The sequence below is a fragment of the Dermacentor albipictus genome, chromosome 1 (assembly GCF_038994185.2).
Source record: "Dermacentor albipictus isolate Rhodes 1998 colony chromosome 1, USDA_Dalb.pri_finalv2, whole genome shotgun sequence".
NCBI lineage: Eukaryota > Metazoa > Arthropoda > Arachnida > Ixodida > Ixodidae > Dermacentor > Dermacentor albipictus.
The window spans coordinates 478,644,375-478,668,292 of record NC_091821.1 but is presented as its reverse complement, the minus strand read 5'-3'; the positions used below and the strand labels follow the sequence as shown (position 1 = coordinate 478,668,292).

The following is a 23,918-nucleotide window of genomic DNA, read 5'->3' as shown; positions in this document are numbered from 1 at the left end:
GAACCACTACTGCCTTAAGATAATGACTACATGTGACAATGAGGCAACAAGTGAAAGGTAATATTTAAAGCTTTATTCGGGCTAATTGGCATGGAACCAAATGGTCCAAATGGAAACGCTCGAGGGGTCAAATGTTTCGACTGTGCACAGCCTGCCCTGTGAATCTGGCAAATTAGCACACCAATAAGTAACCACATCGTTACATGTTGCTCGGCTAGTTGGTTCATATATATTGTGATCTAATATGATGCAAAACAATATGAACAGTACAAAAAGAGAATCTCTTGATGAATACTTCCTGTGTTTTTCTTACTTTCCATCATATCACAGAAGGAACCACTACTGCCTTAAGATGATGACTACATGTGACAATGAGGCAACAAGTGAAAGGTAATATTTAAAGCTTTATTACTAAGAATGTAATGCGGGGCACTGCTTCGTGGACCCTTTTTCGTCTAGTCGCGCCAAAACCTGCAGAAGAGGATAAAAAAGAAAGAGCATTGCGTATAGACTCCTGAAAAACCTGTTGCCCTCAAAAGCTGGCAACAATGGCAAGCTGAAATTGGATAAAAGGGCACCTCAAATATTCAGTAATCCACCCAGGTTTAAGAGTCACAGTTAAATTTGCGGTTTATGTAGCTAAGCTTGAAGCAGAAAATGCAAGAAAATTCTTGTAATCAGTATACCTTTTCGCTGTTCTATTAATGTCGGCAATTTTCTCCCTGAAGCAGTGATTCATGCGTTTCCCTAGTGTTTCACATCATTGTCGCGAAAACTGTTTCTGCAAGCGCCGCTTGAAGCAGGCTATCAAAACACATGTATTTAAATGATTAATAACAGAGAGGCAGTTAAAAACATGAAGCAGAATAGTTTAATTTCAAGGAATGAACGAAAAGAATGAATAAGAGTTTGCTTTGGGTATTTCCTGAGTAATGAAAATCTTACATTGAACTTTCAGTTTTGGAAAAGTAAAATTGTTTCTTGTAGCAGAATAAACATCCTCAATCGTAGACATTTCAGCTTCTTCAGCAGGGTACATTGAATAAGTTAATGACACAAGGCATGGCACCCTTGAATCATTTCACAACGCCGTCAAGACAAATTGCATTCAGAATCATAAAAGGGAGTTTAAGTAAACATATCTGCTACAAAGTTAAGAGTTACCAGTTATCAAAGGAATTTTACCTCGCCAACTGTAAAAGTGCGACTGGTCTACTTAAATTGGGCTGGGTCCCAGACCGCAACAAGCAGGTCCTTCACGAACATCGAGTCTTTTTCCCGAGCCTGAATTCGACGCCACGTCTCTGCTGGCACATGCAGGCTCTGTTTAATGTCAATCTAGACAACAAAAGAGATGCACACAAGCAATATCAAGCAATATTCACTTGGCACCAAATGCTCAGAACACAATTGGAAGGCTTATAACTGAGCAAAAGAGAAATTATTCTGTGAATCTTTTCTCAAACAAAAATAATTGAAGCCTTGACGCATACTTTTCTTGAAATGCCTGTGAAAATAACCCGACCAGAAGATTAATGTGTTGTTGATTGGCCTGTGGTGTATAGGCATGGCTACACTATATTTTGCAAGCTGCACATGGCACAAATTTAGATTTAAATGTTTTGTGAATGCTAGCACAAAGAGGAACAGCAAAAATGACCTCACTTACATGAATATTTTTTTAAAATGCAGTTTTGCATCATCACTGCCGTGATGCAAGCCTAGGCATATATTTTTCTGCAATAGGAAATTGTAAACACGTCACCATGCTGGCACCTGATTCTTCAGCTTGGAGCTGTGCAGCCGGCTGAACAGGTGGACAGACACTGGCTGGTCCACTTGCATGTTGTCTTGAGCAGGGGCATTCCTGGCTGCTGCCACGGACGTCGAGCCATGGCTAGATGGGTTAGTCGTCGGCACTGCGCCATTGTCTCCTAATGTAAAGAACAGTCACCAAGGCATGAGAAACTGGACACCACCTAAGGTTAAAGTGTACATATTGGCATAGTATATCAATTCATTTCATAATGACCGGCTTAGGTGTACTTCATAATATACTGCAGGAAAACTTGTATACCTACCTTCTGTGAATTTTTTAGCAGCTCTTGTTGCAGTGCTCTATTGAGAGCTCGAAGCTTCTTGGGCTCCTCCTCCTGGGCTGCAGTCTTTTTTTAATCTCAGCAACTTTTTGAAGCAGTTAGTCGTGTTTTCTTCAAGGCCATTACGCAATGGCAGGCTGCTCGCTGCTTTTTCCTTTTTTTGCGACTATAAGGATATGCTCGTTCTTATTGTTTTTTGTTCCTAGGCAGGAAGAAAATAGGAAAACACTGGTGAAATATTTTCAGTTACACTTGATCAATCTCTTGCCAGAATAGGTCAAATACCTCTTAAGGAACATCGTATTCAGTATCCTTTTCACTTGAAGTGTCGAAGATACGCTTTACGCTCAGTCTGCGCTTCTGAATCGCGACTTGACGTCAACTTCAGACTCTGCAAAATAATGTATCGCAAGGCTGGTGGTCATATCGCAAGATAAGTTGACACATACAATGAAATTTGTTGATGATTACTAAGACTAATCAATGTCAGCCTGTAGTGCACTGGAATGAATTTGACTAGCCGCACTAAGTGCCAACCAAAAAAACTTCCTTTACTGGCTAGTTGGACCTTAATTATAGTGTACTGCCTCCAATACAATAAAATACAGAAAACATTACGAATGGTACATTCAGTGAGACGAAAAGCTGTAATGAATCATATTAGGATACAGAATGATTGATTTGTAAGAATATGTTATGAATAAACAGTCGCGATCTTACATTCTAAATTGTTACGGTAAAAAGAAACGTTCATTGCAATACACTTCAAACCTTTTCGTCAAAATTCAGTGGATCATGCATAGTTGCCACATTACACAGAAGGTTATACATATGTGTGCAATCACTTAACTCAAACGAGTGTGCGTCACACGTACACTTGTGTGTAGTGCAATAATGCAAAATAAATACAAGAGCTTTGTAAACGCGCAAACTTACCTTCAACCTGCAAAATTCTGGCACCTTCACCATATCAACAGCCGCCGAAAAGTCATCGTCAGGCTTAAAGTTCCTAATGTCCGTCACTGGGACAATTGCCAAATGCTTGTAGATTTCGTACCGCACTTAGGCGTGGGTAATCATAGTGCCGTTGTGAGACGGTCGCACGAAGCCCACAGGGCTATCGGAGAAAGCGCAGAATGGAGTGCAGCACGCCGATGTTCTTAATGTTGATGTCGATTATGATGTCCGCTTCGGTCGCCAAAGAAAACTGACGCTGAGACAAAATTTATTTCCAAAGAAAATTATTTCATAGATGTGAAACATAAAATTTAAACAATATTGCTAAACTACAAATTGTTTTATGCCTAAAAGTTGAGTCGTGTGTTTAAGAAACACACGAAACGGTGCAAGTGTTTTTTACTTTTAGCATCATCAAGACAGACCACTTTTTTACATTCGTTCAACTTTTACTTGCCATCCAAATGCCAAATAGTGCCTTCCAATCTAGAATTTCACGTCCAAATCTAAGGCCGTGCTTTGTCCAAACATCTCGTAACGGGCGCCGCAAGGTATCTGCGATAGCCGAAATTTATAACAAAACGCGTGTTAAGCATTTTACTCAGTAATGACTGCAATTAAAATAAAATAATTTGTAAAATAATTTTCACTAAATAATTACGCTGCGAAATTGTGTACACACACTGAATTGACTGCAAGCAGCCCACGTGTGTACGCTTAGTGGTTACTTGTAAATTGGCGACATTGAACCGCAGAAAAAACGAAGGAAGTGCGGAAGTACTAAACGTACCCAAATCCAAGTAGTGTCTTCCTTGTGCCCAGATCAACAGATTCATCAGCCCGGTCACGGGTCGCTAAAGCTGTAAGTAAATTTTCCTTTTTCGATCAACTCTGTTGTGGCAGAATTGCATGTTCCGCGTAACAATTCAAGCGTAATTGTTATGCAGGAATCCTTAAGAAATGATGGTTCATACCATCCGAGCTCAAGTGAAGATCCAGTGGAGCCGCGGCCAGCTATCGAAGACGAGTACACGGCTCTACGAAGGGCTGCAGAGGCAGAGGCCATGTCGACAGGAGAGAGCGACGATCCGACAACTCCTGACAGGGATTATAATGGCAGAATCAGCTTCTGTTCCAGAGCGCTAGTATGCGATTAAGCCTAGCAGCATGTAAATTGTGCCTGTATATTATGCATTACCCGAGGAAACTTTGACTTACGATAGACAAGTGCCGCGTAGATGCTCATATTTAGCAGTGCACATTGCTGGAAAGCCATTGTCAGAAAGAATTGTTGAATTCACACACACACACACACACACACACACACACACACACACACACACACACACACACACACACACACACACACATGCTAAATGCGTTCTACATGTGTTTTTCCGAGCGTGCAAGAAGCCCCAAATGCACGCGAAATCGCCGCTCGACCGGCGGCGCTGAAGGCGCTTTGCATGTATTTGCGGGCTTCTTTCACGCTCGGAAAAACACTTTCACGTAGCAAGTATTAAGCAACAGAAAGCTGTGTCGGAAGTTGTTCATGTCGCTCTACAATTTTCTCATTGACACTTTTCATTTACTATAATGTTTGAGAAGTTGATTAATTATTGCAGGCTAATTATCTAACTAGCCGGAACGAATAAAGTAATTTCAGCATATCCAGCGAATGTAAACATTACCTTTGTTCTGTCCAGCTACATGATATTTGCATATTTTTTAACTCTAAAGTGAACTGGGACACCCTGTATATAATATATAAAGAGGAATTGTTCATTCACATGAGCTGCAATGCATATAGAATGCAATACTTCTTATACAGGCATCTCCACAGCCCGGTCTAAGTGGGTGCGCGAGAAATCTGTACGAGAAAGAAGGTGGGCCACTGAGAGGTGGCTGCAATCAAAACCATGGAGCCACTGTCGAAGATGTGCATGACACCAGTCAATCTATCACATGTAGCGATGGTGAAGAATGCTGTCATCCAACAGATCCTGTGAGTGATGACGAGACAATTGGCCTTTCCTCAATCGCATAAGTATGCATAAACTTTGTGAATACATATTTCAAGTGCATGGACCTAACAAATAAACTCTGATCTGCAGGGCACCCAACATGACGAACTTGGCAACACGGTGCAAGACTTAAGTCCCAGTGAAACGAAACACGTGATTGACGACCAAGAGGAATCGCAAGCTGACCAACACCTTTTCAGCAATGCTGACCAGATAGAACACAGCTTGGTGAATCGTTTCGAGAGGCACTAGATGAAAAGCTTGTTGTTTCTAAAGCAGACATCCTCTTAATGATGCTAAAGAGTGCCTTAAAGAACATTTTGACATTGATAGCACTAACAAGCCTTATAGAAATGATCAACTTCTTTGAAAGACCTGTTTTGCCTCAATCTAAGTATACGCTTGGTGAGGCCTTTGCAGAGTCTGGCACCGGCTTGAGCTTCAATTACATTTGTGAAAACTGTCGGAAAGCGTCCTGTTACACTGAGTCAAATCATTCCTTGCAGTGTACAAAATGTGGGTGCACTGTGGCTACCTCAGTAAATAGTGCATCCTTCTTTGTGCTATTAGATGTACCCTCTCAGCTGAGAAAGGTTTTGAAGAATTGCATAATTCGAGATTTAACAAGGCATCTAAGCACAAACAGTAGTTTTTCCGACATTTGTGATGGTGAATTCTATCGTGGCTTCGTTTCTCCTACTGCAGACAATGGGCATAGAATTGGCCTCAAATTAAATACAGCTGGCATACCACTCTTCTCTTCCGGCAATACCTCAATTTGGCCCATACAATTATTGGTTCATCAGGTGTCATGCAGAAAGCAGACAAACTTGTGTTGGCTGCCCTATGGTTCGGAAAGAAGAAACCTGATATGTACCTATTCCTTGATGTATTCTGAAAACAATGGTTGATCTGTCTGAGAATGGATTTATGCTGGAGCATGAAGGGCAAGCAAAACTATTCAGAGCATACTGCATTTGTTGCGCAGTTGATTCAGTTGCAAGAGCCTCAATGCAAGGCGTCATGCAATTCAACACATACTATGGGTGCAACTGGTGTCTGCAGGAAGCTGAGAGAGTTGCAGGGGCTATCAGATACCCAGTTGAAAAGAATGAGCCACGAGAACGCACAGAAAATAAAATTTTGGAGAATGCGGAAATTGCAGTAACTCAAGGTAATTCTGAAATAGGCATAAAACTGTCTCTCCACTCCTTAACCTACCGTAATTTCGTACAGTTTGGGGTTTTGTCCTTAGCTATATGCATTGTATTTTCTTGGGAGTGGCCAGACAGTTTTTGGAAATGTGGTTGGGCGACACACACTGTGGTTTCTACATTAGAAGGCAACGACAGGCGCTCGATGCAAGACTAGCAGCACTTGCACCGCCAAGGTAAGTCCGGCGGTTGCCAAGGCCAACAAAAGAAAATGGTGGAAAACGAAAGACGCGATTCTGTTTTACAGCTTGCCAGTGTTACATGGAGTTTTAAACAAATCTTGCGTCAAACAATGGGCTTGCCTTGTTGAGGCCTTGCTTATCTTGCTAATGCACAGCATAACCTCATCAGACCTTGTGCGAGCAGAACTACTTCTACAATTTCACATTGTTGCACAATTTCTCTATGGCAAAAAGTGCATGACTTTTACCATGCATCAGCTGACACACACTGCAAAAACTGTGACACAATGGGGCCCACTGTGGGCACACACTGCCTTCCCATTTGAAGCTGGTAATAGTACACTGCAAGCTATTGTAAAGGCTGCTAATGGCATACCACATCAATGTGGAGAACGCTTCAGGATGAAGGTCTAATTGAACAACTAACGAGCATGACAACTGAAGCAAGAGTGCAATTACTGTATATCTCTCGACTCAAGTCACGCAGAAAACTGGCTGTTTCACAAAACATGCGTCTCTTTGGAAGAGGTGTCCCATATCAAACAAGTAGCCTGTCTGACACTGATGGTTCCACCGTTTTTGTCTAGTCCAATCCCCCTTTTGTCCCTTTTTGTCCAGTCGAATCCCTCTGTCCAATCACCCATTTTCCCAGCATGCTGGGAAAAGGGATGATTTATACTAGCCGCAGCTACTCCTCGAGAAGAAAAACAGTCCGACATTTCAACTCATAGACCATTCGTATGCCATAATAGAAGCCATTCTTTGCAAATGTAGCAATGAAGCGAGCATTCTAGCCCGACGCCTCCAATACTTTGCTGTGAAATATGATTATTTGATAACGCACCACCTGGTAAATGTTCTACAAGAAGCAGCAGCAACAACTTTGATGTCAGCCTCGGAAATTTTAAATGTTTGTGCGCTTATGAAAGCTGTATGAAATGTGTACGTTTCACCTGTGCCTAGCTCATTCATTATGTAAATTTTAATATCTTATGCACACTACATTACACGGTATCACATATACAAGAAACATGGCCGAAAGATTTTGATGTTCTGGAAGTCTCCACACTGCTTTTGAATTTTACTCAATTAGTGTACGTGTAAGTGCAATGTTGACAAAAGTGCTTCTCAGGCGGCATGTTAAGCAGCTGAATAGGGGAATAAATTGTGCATTGCTCAAACGGGCCTATTGTTTCTTGGCACTTTTAGTAACATTCAGTTGTTTTTATAATGGCTTAATCTTGCAGAACGCACAAACGTTTTCTTTGTCCAACTTTTGTGATTAAAATTTTCCTTGAAGTCTCCTACAGCTGACCATTCATTGTGGCTAGGAGGCACGCTGCTGTCTGCAGGCATTTAGGGTCTCGTTGCTACCCACGTTATTGAGACGGGAAGAGTGACTTCTAAACCTTTTCAATTTTTTTTTTATTTCTTGGTCTAGTCGTGGAGCAACTGCTGTACTTGTATAAATAAACTGAAGTGCGTTTACTGTTGCTTAATGTGTTTATAATGTTTGCTTAGTTGTGTGACATTGCTTTATTTGAATGCGTGAAGTATGGAACTTTTTCTTATATTTAGTGTTACTTTATTGTGATTACTATATTCTGCTTCTTCATCAACTTGTTACTTGTTTCTTTTATTGCATTACTGTATTTTTTACTATTTCCCACTTTGTGCAAATAGTATTGGGTTGCATTACACCTAAATTAAGGCTCTTCTTTTCCACAAGCCAAGTTGGACATAATTCTTTTTACAGTCCATTTGGCTAGTGGTGCCTTGCGAATGAAAGCAGCTGCGGGTCATCTGCAGTGCCTTTAATTTCCAGCATAGCTTGAGCTAAATCGTCTTATCATTAAGACTGAGAAATTTTTGAGCGCCTACATAGCGATGACAAAGCAGACAAAACATAAAATTCATCTCTCCCAAGGATTTTCTGTGCAAGACTATAAGCGCTATTATAAGAACATGTTTTGTTTTTCATTACATTGCAAGTGGGGGAAATGAATGAGCACTGTTTGTTCTCATGCTGTACTAATAAACATATATGCCACCCGGAATCTGTGCTTTTGTAATATATATGCCATGAAACTTCCAGGCAATACTCTGGCCTCTATTTATATTATTCTGGCATTATATGCCAACAACTCAAACTCTTTCCTGCAGACATTTGGGTTAATGTGACTAACTTGTACTTCTGTCTGGGACAATTACGCGCCGTGGTGGCGTAGAGGCTTTGGCACTGTGCTGTTACGCCTGAACGTGCGCGACTAAATTCCAGCCACGGCGGCCGCCTTTCTATGGAGGCAAAATGCAAAAAAACACCCGTGGGTCATGCACTGGCCCCACGCGCTATATATAACAACCTTCGCAGATGGTAAAAATTAACCTGGAGTCCTACTACGGTGCACCTCAGAATGATATCGTGATTTTGGCATATAAAAACCTAGAAATAAAAATCCGCAATTTTTGTACGCAAAGGACTTTAACATTTTCGCACCTAAATTTTGTCCAAATGGTTTTGATAACTCTAATTGAACCATTTCGCAATTCAGATTGACCCGAATGCTCCCGCTGGAGACTCCATCTGGCCCAATTGGAAGCGAGGATTTTCGTTTGAACCAATTGGCCGTTCTAACTGATCTAAATGGTCCTGTTCGTGATAACACTGGGCGCAATTGGAAAATTGCCGTTTTCATTTGGACCTACTGATATCTGCAAATGGTTTCAATAGTTTTTTTTTTTAATGGGGTGAGATGGCTTTTTGAACTATTGACGGGCCGAACTTTGGTGTAGGACCAGTCGTCCTAACTCCATGTCCTTCTCTGGACTGAGCGTCGCGTATATGTCTGCGTATGAAGCTTGATCTGTGATCCTGTGTTTCTTTCTTTTGCCCATCGTTTGTGTCAAAGATAAACATCTGTTTTCACTTACTAGTGTTTCTTGCACATTACTTCTCGTTCTAAGACAAACAAACTAGTGACGAACGTCCACAATCATCACAATCGCAACCAATACCACGAAATACAAAACTTTCAGAGAACGCCACATTTTGACCAGTTTTAATGCAGAACCAAACTAATCCACAGATGTTATGACTGGTCACTGAAAGTGACCCAACACCAATGGCTTCAGAACTTCAGCACTGGTGATTAGACACAAAATAGTAGAAACTACGAGAGGTGCTGTGCAGAGTCGCCAAACGAAATTCTAAGCTATTTTACTGCAAGGGCAATTTACTTCTGCATCACATCAGGGAACTGCTTCAGTTTTATGATTTATTTTACCCAATTTCAGTTACCGTTTGTTTTCTTGAAGTATTGAATGATTTATGGACGAACTATATTCGTGAGATTTCCTTTGAGATCAGTTCTTTTGGAAGTATTATATTTTTTATTTAAATGTTTTTCAGCCTGATACAACCTTTATGCCACAATATATGCATGCGCCAACAACGTACAGCAGTCAATGGGTGTAGACTGGGCATCACGTTTAAAGAAACATTCTGCACTTAGTTACATAGTTATGAATAAACTTAGAAACATACCCCTTGTCATGCTCGATAGAATCACATGCTTATTATTGTCTAAGGAAATACAAAAGTATTCCAATGGATTTTTATATTAGACAATTGTTTAATATAAAAATCCACTGGAATACTTTTGTATATTTCGGATTAATATTTCGGAAAGCTTAAGCTTTCCGAAATATTAAATATTATATTTTAAGTGATATAACTTTTTGAAACCTGTACTGATGCCAACAATCTACTGATGTAAATCTAATGACGTCTATAACTTTCCTTTAAACACAAGTAGAGATACAGAAAATGAAAAAAATATGTCCCAAGTTCTTACATTAGTTAAAGAAAATCAGCATTCAGCGCATGACATGATTGTATTCACTTAACACTGCCAAAAAAAATGCCTACTCTAATTCATTAGGGAACCAAACAAAAGTGCGACTTCTGGCCTTCATCAGTGTAATAACTAAAACCACTACAAAATAACCCAGGCACTGCAAATATTTTGATTAGATTAGAGAACTGTGATTGGATAGTTCCAAACCTGGTCCTGCAGAATTGTTCAAAGAGTTCAAATTAGGCTGGAAATGCAAAATGTTTATCTTGTAAAATAAACGTCACTGACAGTATGGCATATAATGTCAACAATATGGTGCTTCCGCAAAAGCAAACAAGAAAAATGTATGATTTCTTTGGCCTTTACCATGCTTAATTTCGCTTATACTTTACCAGGTGTAGCACCAAATAAGGTTAACTCGGAAAAACACAAGGTTGTTTTAAAAGTAAGCTTATGCTATGAAAATTTTGATGAGCATGAATTTTACAGAAATATAATGAGGTAAACCTATGCTGCAAGTTCTACAGAAATTGTTTGTAATATTGAACAGCCGCAGCGAAAACAAGCTGTTAAGATTTCAGTCTAGTTTACATGACAAGGGTCCTAAATGACAAAATCAGTACAGTACCTTACTAGGGCAAGGGTAAAAAGCGTTGCACAATTCGACTCCCTTATATTACCTTCGACGCAGGACCATTAAGTCGCCTTCGCCGCAGCACATTCGTGTTATGGGGTGATCATAACAAAAGTAAAAAGGGGCTACTGTTACGGGTCATAATGCGTGTTCCTTAATTTTGCACGCGCGCACCCGCCGTCTCTTACATTAGGCGCAACACTCACAGGTCTGAAAAATAACTCAGACGCGGCTTTGGCGATTTCAGCACGTTTCGCCCATCTTACGCACCCCGAGTATGAGACCGTAAACCAGCCTCTGGTACGCGTTCCTTACTTATACACGTGCACTGGAAGCCCCTGTGACCTGCTTCTGACATTTGCTGAAGCGATTTCGGCCCCTTGTTTTGGGGTCACGGCCTTAAAGAGTGTTCGTACTGTGACCAGAGACGGCACATGCGCACACACACGTAAAACCCTTACTACCTTTCTACAAGCAGAATGGTCTTTGTAACAAGCCTTTGCACATTAGACACCTCTCACAAATCAATGTAGCAGCAATCGCAATATCAGTCGTCAGACAGATAGTAGTTGCGTTTGCAGTACTTCGACTTGCACATTCTTTAGGCCAAGTTATACTCCGACGTTCTCGGCGTGCGGACGAGCGGCGGTTGCGGTCAGATACGTCACGTGGGCGACGGCGCGCCAAGCGCTAGTCCGACGCTCTACACTCCAGCCGGCTGCCGCTGCACCGAGCGCCCCGAGATCCCGCGTTGCCACAGCAACCGTGTCGATGCATGCGCAGAGAATCGGCACCGCGGACGCGCGCGCCCGCCGTTTTCTTTCTTTTTTTTTCGAGATCGCGCGATTTTTCTTTCACGCGCCACGTGCAAGCATCGTCACGGTATAGAGAACAGGAAACACTGTGTTACACCCACCCTCGCCGGCTACAAATCGGTGGCGGCAAGGGGGGAGTCCAAGAGAGGTATAGCTACGCTAGTGAACAAAAAGCTTGCACACTTTGAACATGACATTCAGCCAGGTCGCGGCAGAATGGAAGCGCTGCTCTTTGAGGCTATCCCCAACAGCTGGCTTAAACAAAGCGTGTTCATCTTCAATGTTTACAGTCCACCATCGAACCAAGGACAGTCTTTCCACTCCCTCTTTATGAAGGCGGCTTCGATTGCTAGACAGTCACCGTTAGTAATCGCGGCAGACTTACACGCCCCACACAACGCATGGGGGCACATCAGGCAGACGGCAAAGGGCGCAAATCTAGCGCGGGCAGTCGATGACCTAGCGCTAACAGTTGTCACCGATCCCCGTTTCCCCACGAGACTGGGCACGTCCGTAGCTAGAGACACAACCTCCGATCTCGGCTTTATCATAAATGTAGAGCAAACAACCTAAGATAGCCAGCAAGAAAACCTGGGCAGCGATCACTTCATCATTAGTGTTACCCTTCAGGTCACAGCCCCCCAGGCAAGGGAATTTAATGTGATGGACAGGGATGCTTTCCGCAAGCTCAGAAAGGAGGACACGGGCGAATACGCCAGCTTCACCGAACTTGTCGAGACACTCAGAACAGATGTTGAAAAGGCTAAGAAAACTATTCAAACCTAGCTCGAGGTTTCCAGGATGGACCAGGACATCGCACATCTCCTGAAAGCCAAAGGCTCTTGAGGTGATGGAAAACACAAACGGTTAACCGCAGGTTGCGAAAGAGGGTTGCCGCACACAACAGGGAGATTGAACAGTACTGCACCGAGTTAGCTAGGCTACAATGGGATGGAATGGGCGCAGTCGATGGACGCACGCGCACAGGGGAAAAATGGAATTTCTTTAAACACAAGCTAGATGACACGCACACCACAGGCAATCAAAGACACACATTGTGCCGCCTCATTCACAGGCACAAACAAGAGGGAGGAACAGAGCAAACGCTCTTAGAAGAGGTAGCCAATCTATATCTCCCGCTAGGCGCAGCACACTCAGAGTATCCCAACGTCCAATGTGACACGGCAAAGGAGTTCGATGACCCCTTCACAGAGTCCCAAGTCAGAGCAGTGCTTCACAACTTAAATAGCAGGTCGGCCTCAGGTCAGGACGGCATCTCAATCAGACTGCTAAGAAACCTGAATGATAGGTCAATTGAGCAGCTAACGAAAGGGGTCAACAGGACTTGGGAGAGCGCATGCGTCCCGGACGAGTGGAAAGCGGCCTCGGTTGTGCTTATCCCGAAACAGGGTAAGCCCCTAAACCTTGTCAACCTAAGGCCGATATCGCTAACCTATTGCGTAGGCAAGGTAGCGGAGCATGCGATCCTCCACAGGATCTCGGATTACATAGAAGGCAACGAACTGTTCTCAGACAACATGGTTGGCTTCAGGCCCGGCCTTTCAAAACAGGATGTAATGCTACTCCTTAAGAAGCACATCTCCGATGACAGCACTAGGGATGTTAGGGGGATCTTAACCCTTGGCCTGACCAAGGCCTTTGACATTGTATGTCATCGATTTGTCCTGCAGGCGACGGCCAGCCTAAGTCTGGGAGCAAGGTTTCAGGATTTTGTTTGATCATTCCTCATGAACAAAACAGCCACCGTCAGTATTGCGCAACTCAAGTCAGATTAGTTCGCACTACGGGCCAGAGGCACTCCCCAAGGAGCGATCATCTCACCCTTACTAATAATATATGGGGTTTTACGTGCCAAAACCACTTTCTGATTATGAGGCACGCCGTAGTGGGGGACTCCGGAAATTTTGACCACCTGGGGTTCTTTAACGTGCACCTAAATCTAAGTACACGGGTGTTTTCGCATTTCGCCCCCATCGAAATGCGGCCGCCGTGGCCGGGATTCGATCCCGCGACCTCGTGCTCAGCAGCCTAACACCATAGCCACTGAGCAACCGCGGCGGGTTATCTCACCCTTACTATTCAACATATTCATCAAAGGCTTATCGAAGAGGCTCAGATCCCTTCCTAATATAGGCCACTCGCTATACGCGGACGATATCACGATCTGGTGCTGGGGAGGATCACTCGCAGAAGTAGAGCACGCGCTGAAATCAGCCCTAGACGCAACGGAGTCCTATCTGGAAGACACAGCCCTTTAACGGTCCCCAAACAAATCTGAATTGTTACTGCATAGGCCGGCCAGGCAAGGTGTTGGGGGGCTCAATCCCCTTAACCAAGTTCCCATATCCCTCTTCGCAAAAAACGAGCAGCTCATGCCTCAAGTCGAATCTATCCGAATCCTAGGATACTGATTGACGCGCGTGGATGTAACGCCAAAACGCTCACGCGCATCAAAGCCAAAACCGAAAGTATGCTGAGAATCGTTGCTAGAGTATCCGGACGAAACAAGAGACTAAGTGAAGACAACCTCCTCAGGATCCATCACGCCTTCCTAATGAGTCACATCAACTATGTAGCCTCGGCCCTTAACTAGACCAAAACCGAAAAGAATATGCTTAACATTCTCATGCGTAAGAGCATCAAAAAGGCACTGGGGTTACCAGTAACCACTTGGTCTGACAGGTTAAGCAAACTCTGTATGCACAACGACAGTGATGAAGTGATCGATGCTCAGGTCATCGCTCAGGTATTCAGGCTCTCGTCAACTAGGGCAGGCAGACGCATCCTAGACGGGGTCGGCATGGCTCCAAGAATTCTGAACGAACAAGGAATCAGCTTATACAGGGAGGCCCGGGCAACCTTTGTGGGCAGCCCATTCCCTCCGAATATGTACCCGCAATACAATGTAGGTTGGCGAAAAGCCCGAGCACGGACGATTTTACAGAAGACCGGCGAGAATATAGATGCGACTGTCTGTCGTCGCGGCTCAGTACGGCAAGCATATTGCTTGCCGTACCGCTGTCTGTGATGTTTTGTTTCCGTACCTGTCTCACGCTGGGGACATGGAATTTTGTTCCGTTGAGTGTCGGCCGAGGTTTGTCAAAATGTATTGCCGGATCCGTTTGTGTTGGCATATCCGATTTGTAAACCGTAATTTCGATAAAATTCGCTTTCAGCCATCTGTTTCTGGCGTGCAGCTTGAAAAATTCTAAGGCTGAAAAATTCAAATTTCAAGAAAGTAGGACTTCCTTTAAACCAGTGAACATATAATTTTTCTAACATAAAATTGCTGCTTCAGGTCTGCTACTGCTTGCTTGTTCACACTGGATAGGAATTTCGAAGGGTCATATGCAGTACAGCAGTGCGGTGGCGGTGGTGGCTCCCTCCGGAGGTGCAACAGCTCATCCGGAGGAGGGGGGGCAGCGTGGTCCTTCCAAATTCTATTGATTGCGACCAAGGCACCCGCAGCAGGTTTGAAACTTTTTTTACAGTCGCCGAGTGCCTAAGGGGGAGGAGGTAAAAGCATACGAAGTACGGAGCGATCTCTGGAAGGTTACTCATCCTGGGTCCGGTTTAGTGTCTGCATTATTTTTGCTCACGTGACAGCTGACGCGAAAGGGGGTGGGTAAGGGTGTAAAGTGATGTAAATGCAAATCACTGTAAGTGGTCTCGAGAAGGCTTGCTTGGAAATGAGCTGCAGGTGCGATACTGCTCCGGTTCATGCCTCTCACGTTCCCGCTTGAAAATGCTAGTGCATCTGCATATGATGGATTTGATGATATATTCAGTGGTGAGATGTCTTTTTTGTCCTTCATGTCTTGCTGCCGCTGCATTGCATTTGCCTGAATAGTGCTGTGGTTAGATGGGCCGATCAACCTGCATGTTTGTGAAGCCATGGGAGATTATATTTGTTTCGGAAACTGCGATGGGCTCTTGACGAGGGGACGTGATGGCGCACTGTTGGCATCATTGAACTGCGCCAAGCTTGCTTTAAAGTTGTTCACGAAAACCGTCTTCACGTCAGTGCTGCTATTGGCATACTGCACTCCTTTAGGTGAACACGTCTGCTGTTCTTGCAGTTGCAGTGGCATTTGAGAGAGAGCTTGGCATCTGGCTGCATCAAGAGGATTACTAGATACCACATGGGGCTTTGAGCCCCATTAGGTTTGCCAAAAGCAACACCTGACAAGGAATTCGCAACCCTCACTGCACTGTCAGCTCGGAAATTTGACTGAATCGTTGTCGTCAAGGCTTGGTTTCCAAAGCCCACATTGGGAAACATGTTTGATGTCTGCATCACCTTGGAAGGGTTAAGAGAGTTATCTGTAGTGCTAAAGATTGCATTGCGTGATGCTGCTAGGGAAACATCAAAACCGTCACCGGGGGAAAAGTTTGGTCGAGGTACACCCAGGCCAATTGAGTGCTTGTCATGAGCTTGCTTGTGCTGCTCTGCCATTTGTTTTAATGTCTGTGCTGCAGGGCTTGTTTCCGAAAGCTTGAAGTCCAGGCTGCCCATATTTGACGCTGAGAACTGGCCAGGACGTGCATTGCTTGAGGAGAAGCTCTGCTGAGGCAAACATGGAGCATTTGCAGCAAGGCTGTCCATTGCAGCTGAAGACCGTTGCTCATACGGTGATACTAGCACCTGCTGCGATGCTTGACTTGTAGCTATGAATGACTCGCTGCCACTAAATACTGTGTGTTGATGCCTGCTTTTCTTTTAATTTAAAGAAGTGTTGCTCATACCTTCAATTTTGACTGTTTCTTCTGTATTTTTATGCCCTCCATACTATAGTTGATATTGAAATCAGTCATCAAATCTGATGGATTTGTTATGTCATCAATGAGGTGCCGCAGAATCTCAGGGTTGTCTACCCAAACTTCAGAAGAATCTTCTGGCAGGCCCATATTAGGAAATCCATCGAGAAACTTTTTTCCAGTATCTGCACTCTCATCTTGAGCTGCTGCAGCTGAAGTAGTGGCTTCCTGGGAACGTGCACAGTCATTGGTTCGACCACAATATCCAACACTATCACATTCTTGCTTCACATTACATATCAGTGCAGATGGGTTGTGGCTGGTCCCTGCTGAAACTGGAGACTTAGGTGTAATGGAAGGTCCAACAGATTGCTGTTTGATGCATTCAAAGCCAGGAATCTGCATTTGCTGAGAGTCCAAGCTCATCTGCTTCTGTTGCTGGAGCACTTCTTTATCTGAAGTGGAGGTGCTCATCCGAGCCATCTTGGTAAGCCTGTGGTCCTTGTCATCGGAGTACGGCAAGCCTAGCACATTTGCATTGACAATCATTCACGGCAAAGGGGAATTACGCTCCTCAGCCTCGGTTAGGTTAGCTATGAGCGGAGTCGCGGAAAAGGTCACCATAGCCCTGGCTATGACCGACCCCTCGCGCACCAACGTTTTCAGACTCACGAGCGGCCATCAAAGTTTTCGAATCGGGTAACCTAGCGCGAGAGGCTGCCTCCATTCTGGAAAAGAAAACCAAACCTGGCACTCACTTCATCTCTTGGTTTCCCGCCCTAATGGGTGCGGACGTTCATCAGAACATCCCTAACATCAACTAGCTTGCCCATGACCGTGCGCGAGATCTAACGCGCCGCGGGGGCATGGAGGCCTTATGGGGACAGGATGAAACCCAGCAGAACGATCCACTCCTTACTTTTCATGAAATAAGCTCTCACTATCGGCTCAGTAGAAGGGCCTATCCCCTTCCTCGCCCGAAGTTAGACAGGTCTCAGTCAGTTTCACTTAGAATGCTTCAGACGGGCTCATTCCCCTCGGGGGGCTTTCTCAGCCATTTCGCCACAGACATCGGTTCAAGCTGTCCGGAGTGTACTGAGATTTATTGTTCCTTAGCGCACGTGCTCTGGCAATGCCCCGCGTTACCTAACGGCCCTCTATCCAGCGAAGCAGACTGGGAAGAGGCACTCTGGAGCCCATCGCTCCAAACACTACAGGCAATCCAGAGGGCCTAAGAAAGGGCAGAACATCACGGTATTCCTGCCCGGACTTGAACGCGGCCAGCAGCTTCCGCGGGGGCCCCTATGGCTTCCGCGGTCCCCTATGGCCACCGCGGAAGCTCATGTTCGAATAAAGTTCACTGTCTATCTCTCTGTTTTTCATTGCACGTTTAGTGAGTGGTGAAGGTGTCAACCTTGCTTCATATTTTTGCAGGTGCAGGTGATGACCCAGCCATGTTTTTTTTTTAAATACTGCCGCATGACTGCAGAGAAATTCAACGATCTGCGCAGTATTGTGAAGAACACGCTAACCAAGTGTTTCTTGTGCAGAGAGCCAGTCTACTCCGAAGAGAGGCTTGCCATCACCTTGAGCTGTAGTAACATTTACCCATATGAACCACCCTAACGTTACTGCGGTTAAGGAAAACGTGGATTGCAAATATGTGTTCTTTAGCAACCTCTCATCTGGGATGGCAATTAAGTACGTAGTCAAGCTGTTCCGGGTCGGCCATGAAACATGTCGAAACATCATTCACCAGACATGCTGAGCAATCTAGGAACAGCTACAGCCGCTCTACATGCCTGTAAGAGAAAGTGCTCCTGCAGTTATTTTCTAGGGCTGTAAAACAGTGCAACCTTGTGCCAACCTAAATTATGACTTTGGTTCACGGTCCTGGACACTTGTACAGAATCACAACCACTGGTGTCAATGTACTGAATGGCCATTTCATCTTTTTGCATCTCTTTGTGCACTGTCCACGAACCAACATAAGCACAGTATGCATATACACAAAGCAATATACATTGCTTTTAAGCTTGTGTTCCTTCTCTTTAGATACGAGCAATGGCAGCAAATTGCGCATGCGTTTGGCACACGTTGGAATTTTCCCAAGGGCATTGGCGCTGTTGACGGCAAACACGTTGCAGCAATGGCACCGCCGAATTCGGGAAGCAACCACTTTAACTACAAGGTATGCAATGTACTGAAAAGATCTTACGCTGACACACAGTATTTGGTCTAAGTCGTTCTTCAATTTGCATGCATGTGCTCAGAATCAATTGAAACTAAGGTCATGACTTGCTTCACGCACCCCTTTTGTTACAGGGGAGGTTCTCCATGTACTGATGGCCGTTGTCTACCCACAGTACAAATTTTCCATGGTCAGCATTAGCCCACCTGGTCGGCACAGCGACGGCGGCGTATTTAATGCCTGCGAATTTGGAAGGCAGCTGGAAACGGGGACCTTCGCCAAATCCTTCAAGGCTGCGGAACAGTACCAGAGTGGCAGGCCATGTATTCGTGGGGGACGAGGCGTTTCAGCTTCGCTATGATTTTCTGTGGCCTTTTCCTGACGAGAACATGTCCTACACCCATCGGGTGTTCAACTACAAGCTGAGCAGAGCGAGGTATTGGGTTACTAATGACTGCTGTAGGCAGCTATTTGGCTTTTCTATCCATAATCTATAAAGCGACGCAATGTATACTTCGTTTGAAGACTACGATGGTAACTGTTAATGCTTTGGGTTTGGTTATCTTGCGCAACAAGTTAGAAAATACTTGCCAACAAGTGAGATAACGTTGCTTTGTACTGTCACATATATAGGCAGTGGGAACGAAGTACAGCAAAATTGTAGGTGCAACCAGTCGTATTTACAGGACACACATTCACAAGCATTATGACTAAATTCCTCAGCTCAATTCTTATGCAACTGAAAGCCGTCAAAATTATTGTGAAAACAGTAATTTGTGATCAAGGTACATCTAATGTAAGCCTAGCTCAGTAGTTGGGCATTAGAGAAACCGGTTTTTGAAGTTCTGGGCGAGCGAGTCTATTTCATTTTTGTTCTGCCTCATTTGGTCAAAACCACACGTAACAATGTCCAAGCTCATAAGCTACTAATTGGAAACGAGGCTGTTGATTGGTCGTACATTGAACACCTCTACAAATCGACCCACGAATTGCGGTTGCGATTGGCTCCGAAGCTGACAGAGCGGCACATCTACCAGAAACCTTTTTCCAACATGAAAGTTAGCTAAGCGGCACAAGTACTGAGTTCATCGGTTAGCATAGTAATTATGGCACTAGTTTATGTGAATGGACTTCCTGCACCAGCCATAGCTACAGCAAATTTCTGTGAGCATAAGGATAAGATTTTCGACGCTCTGAACAGTTCAAGCCCCTATAAAAATGCACAAAAGTGTCGATACGGAATTAAGAAGGGTGACAATGAATTAATTCAATTTCTTTGAGAACAGCTTCGGTGGTTCCCGTCATGGAAGTTTTCTGCAAGAAGTCACGCACGAGCAGTCATTGGATGGCAGAGCACTATTCAGGCACTTCTCCATCTTTGAGAAGACCTCTCAACAAATTACGAATTTATTTACTTGCTAACTCGTCGGCTGTACTAAGACCCCCTCGAAAATATCTTTGGGCATATCAAGCAGAAAGAAGGGTGCAACACTAACCGCAATGTAGCCCAATTTGTTTCTGGTTTGAAACATATTTGCATTCAAAAAGCTTTTAAACTATCCGAGAAAGCAAATGTAGAAGATGAAACTGAACTACTTAAGGAAGTGTCGCTGTTCTCCCTGAACAGTTCTTTTCTGGTTGACATTGTCGAATGGGTTAAGCCTGACGACGTTCCATGTCTTGAGGACATTTCAGAACTAGCAGCCCATATTGAATCTCATATAATCCATGAATCCACAGCTTATTACGTCGCTGGCTTCTTGGTGAAGTTATTTGTTACAAAGACTGTGAAATATTGCAGTTGTCGCCACTTGTTGCTGGGTGAAGAAAACGCACTGAGAGGAGCGCACCAATATTTCACAATGTTAAAAGCATATCATGTACCAAGGAAACCTTTTGGCAATCTCACTGTACCATCACAAAGGGTATTTACTTTTGTTCAGGAATTGGAGACCCACTTCCTTGCCATGATCGAGGCTACAGCGCATATTGCGTCTGTCTGTGATATTTTGTTTCCGTACCTGTCTCAAGCTAGGGACATGGAATTTTGTTCCGTTGAGTGTTGGCCGAGGTTTGTCAAAATGTATTGCCGGATCCGTTTGCGTTGGCATATCCGATTTGTGAACCGTAATTTGGATAAAATTCGCTTTCAGCCACCTGTTTCTGGCGTGCAGCTTGAAAAATTCTAAGGCTGAAAAAAATTCAAATTTCAAGAAAGTAGGACTTCCTTTAAACCAGTGAACATATAATTTTTCTAACATAAAATTGCTGCTTCAGGTCTGCTACTGCTTGCTTGTTCACACTGGATAGGAATTTCGAAGGGTCATATGCAGTACAGCAGTGCGGTGGCGGTGGTGGCTCCCTCCGGAGGTGCAACAGCTCTTCCGGAGGAGGGAGAGGGGGGGCAATGTGGTCCTTACAAATGCTATTGATTGCGACCAAGGCACCCGCAGCAGGTTTGAAACTTTTTTTACAGTGGCCGAGTGCCTAAGGGGGAGGAGGTAAAAGCATACGAAGTAAGGAGCGATCTCTGGAAGGTTACTCATCCTGGGTCCGGTTTAGTGTCTGCATTATTTTTGTTCACGTGATAGCTGACGCGAAAGGGGGTGGGTAAGGGTGTAAAGTGATGTAAATGCAAATCACTGTAAGTGGTCTCGAGAAGGCTTGCTTCGAAATGAGCTGCAGGTGCGATACTGCTCCGGTTCATGCCTCTCACGTTCCCGCTTTGCAATGCTAGTGCATCTGCATACGATGAATTTGATAACATATTCAGTGGTGAGATGTCTTTTTTGTCCTTCATGTCATGCAGCTGCTGCATTGCATTTGCCTGAATAGTGCTGTGGTTAGATGGGCCGATCAACCTGCATGTTTGTGAAGCCATGGGAGATATTTGTTTCGGAAACTGCGATGGGCTCTTGACGAGGGGAGGTGATGGTGCACTGTTGGCATCATTGAACTGCGCCAAGCTTGCTTTAAAGTTGTTCACGAAAACCGTCTTCTCGTCAGTGCTGCTATTGGCATACTGCACTCCTTTAGGTGAACACTTCTGCTGTTCTTGCCGTTGTAGTGGCATTTGAGAGACAGCTTGGCATCTGGCTGGATCACGAGGATTACTAGATACCACATAGGGGCTTTGAGCACCATTAGGTTTGCCAAAAGCAACACCTGACAAGGAATTCGCAGCCCTAACTGCACTGTCAGCTCGAAAATTTGACTGAATCATTGTCGTCAAGGCTTGGTTTCCAAAGCCCACATTGGGAAACTTGTTTGATGTCTGCATCACCTTCGAAGGGTTAAGAGAGTTATCTGTAGTGCTAAATATTGCATTGCGTGATGCTGCTAGGGAAACATCAAAACCGTCACCGGGGGAAAAGTTTGGTCGAGGTACACCCAGGCCAGTTGAGTGCTTGTCATGACCTTGCTTGTGCTGCTGGTGCTGCTCTGCCATTTGTTTTAATGTCTGTGCTGCAGGGCTTGCTTCCGAAAGCTTGAAGTCCAGGCTGCCCATATTTCACGCTGAGAACTGGCCAGGACGTGCATTGCTTGAGGAGAAGCTCTGCTGAGGCAAACATGGAGCATTTGCAGCAAGGCTGTCCATTGCAGCTGAACACCGTTGCTCATACGGTGATACTAGCACCTGCTGCGATGCTTGACTTGTAGCTATGAATGACTCGCTGCCACTAAATACTGTGTGTTGCTGCCTGCTTTTCTTTTCATTTAAAGAAGCGTTGCTCATACCTTCAATTTTGACTGTTTCTTCTGTATTTTTTATGCCTTCCATACTATAGTTGAAATTGAAATCAGTCATCAAATCTGATGGATTTGTTATGTCATCAATGAGGTGCCGCAGAATCTCAGGGTTGTCTACCCAAACTTCAGAAGAATCTTCTGGCAGGCCCATATTAGGAAATCCATCGAGAAACTTTTTTCCAGTATCTGCACTCTCATCTTGAGCTGCTGCAGCTGAAGTAGTGGCTTTCTGGGAACGTGCACAGTCATTGGTTTGACCACAATATCTAAGGTTATCACATTCTTGCTTCACATTACAGATCAGTGCAGATGGGTTGTGGCTGGTCCCTGCTGAAACTGGAGACTTAGGTGTAATGGAAGGTCCAACAGATTGCTGTTTGATGCATTCAAAGCCAGGATTCTGCATTTGCTGAGAGTCCAAGCTCATCTGGTTCTGTTGCTGGAGCACTTGTTTATCTGTAGTGGAGCTGCTCATACGAGCCATCTTGGTAAGCCTGTGGTCCTTGTCATCGGAGTAAGGCAAGCCTAGCACATTCGCGTTGAGAATCATTCACGGTAAAGGGGAATTACTCTCCTCAGCCTCGGTTAGGTTAGCTATGAGCGGAGTCGCGGAAAAGGTCACCATAGCCCTGGCTATGACCGACCCCTCGCGCACCAACGTTTTCAGACTCACGAGCGGCCATCAAAGCTTTCGAATCGGGTAACCTAGCGCGAAAGGCTGCCTCCACTCTGGAAAAGAGAACCAACCCTGGCACTCACTTCATCTCTTCGTTTCCCACCCTAATGGGTGCGGACGTTCATCAGAACAACCCTAACCTCAACTAGCTTGCCCATGACCGTGCGCGAGATCTAACGCGCCGCGGCGGCATGGAGGCCTTATGGGGAAAGGATGAAACCCAGCAGAGCGATCCACTCCTTACTTTTCATGAAATAAGCTCTCACTATCGGCTTAGTAGAAGGGCCTATCCTCTTCCTCGCCCGAAGTTAGACAGGTCTCAGTCAGTTTCACTTAGAATGCTTCAGACGGGCTCATTCCCCTCGCGGGGCTTTCTCAGCCATATCGCCACAGACATCGGTTCAAGCTGTTCGGACTGTACTGAGATTTATTGTTCCTTAGCGCACGTGCTCTGGCAATGCCCCGCGTTACCAAACGGCCCTCTATCCAGCGAAGCAGACTGGGAAGAGGCACTCTGGAGCCCATCGCTCCAAACACTACACGCAATCCAGAGGGCCTAAGAAAGGGCAGAACATCACGGTATTCCTGCCCGGACTTGGACGCGGCCAGCAGCTTCCGCGGGGGCCCCTATGGCTTCCGCGGGCCCCTATGGCCACCGCGGAAGCTCATGTCCGAATAAAGTTCACTGTCTGTCTCTCTATTTTTTATTGCACGTTTAGTGAGTGGTGAGCGTGTCAACC

At 44.7% G+C, this 23,918-nt stretch overlaps 1 protein-coding gene across 1 annotated transcript in view; it reads right to left on the bottom strand.

Moving 5' to 3' along the window:
* Nucleotides 1-386: 386 nt before the first annotated feature.
* Nucleotides 387-23,918, bottom strand: part of LOC139054862 (uncharacterized) — a 156,443-nt gene continuing 132,911 nt past the window's right edge. The window contains exons 3-5 of the mRNA XM_070532530.1: nt 1,777-1,934; nt 1,186-1,338; nt 387-471 (exon numbers count right to left, since the gene is read on the bottom strand). Of these exons, the coding sequence (XP_070388631.1) occupies nt 1,213-1,338; nt 1,777-1,934 (284 nt within the window). The 3' untranslated portion in view covers nt 387-471; nt 1,186-1,212. The remainder of the gene's footprint in view (nt 472-1,185; nt 1,339-1,776; nt 1,935-23,918) is intronic.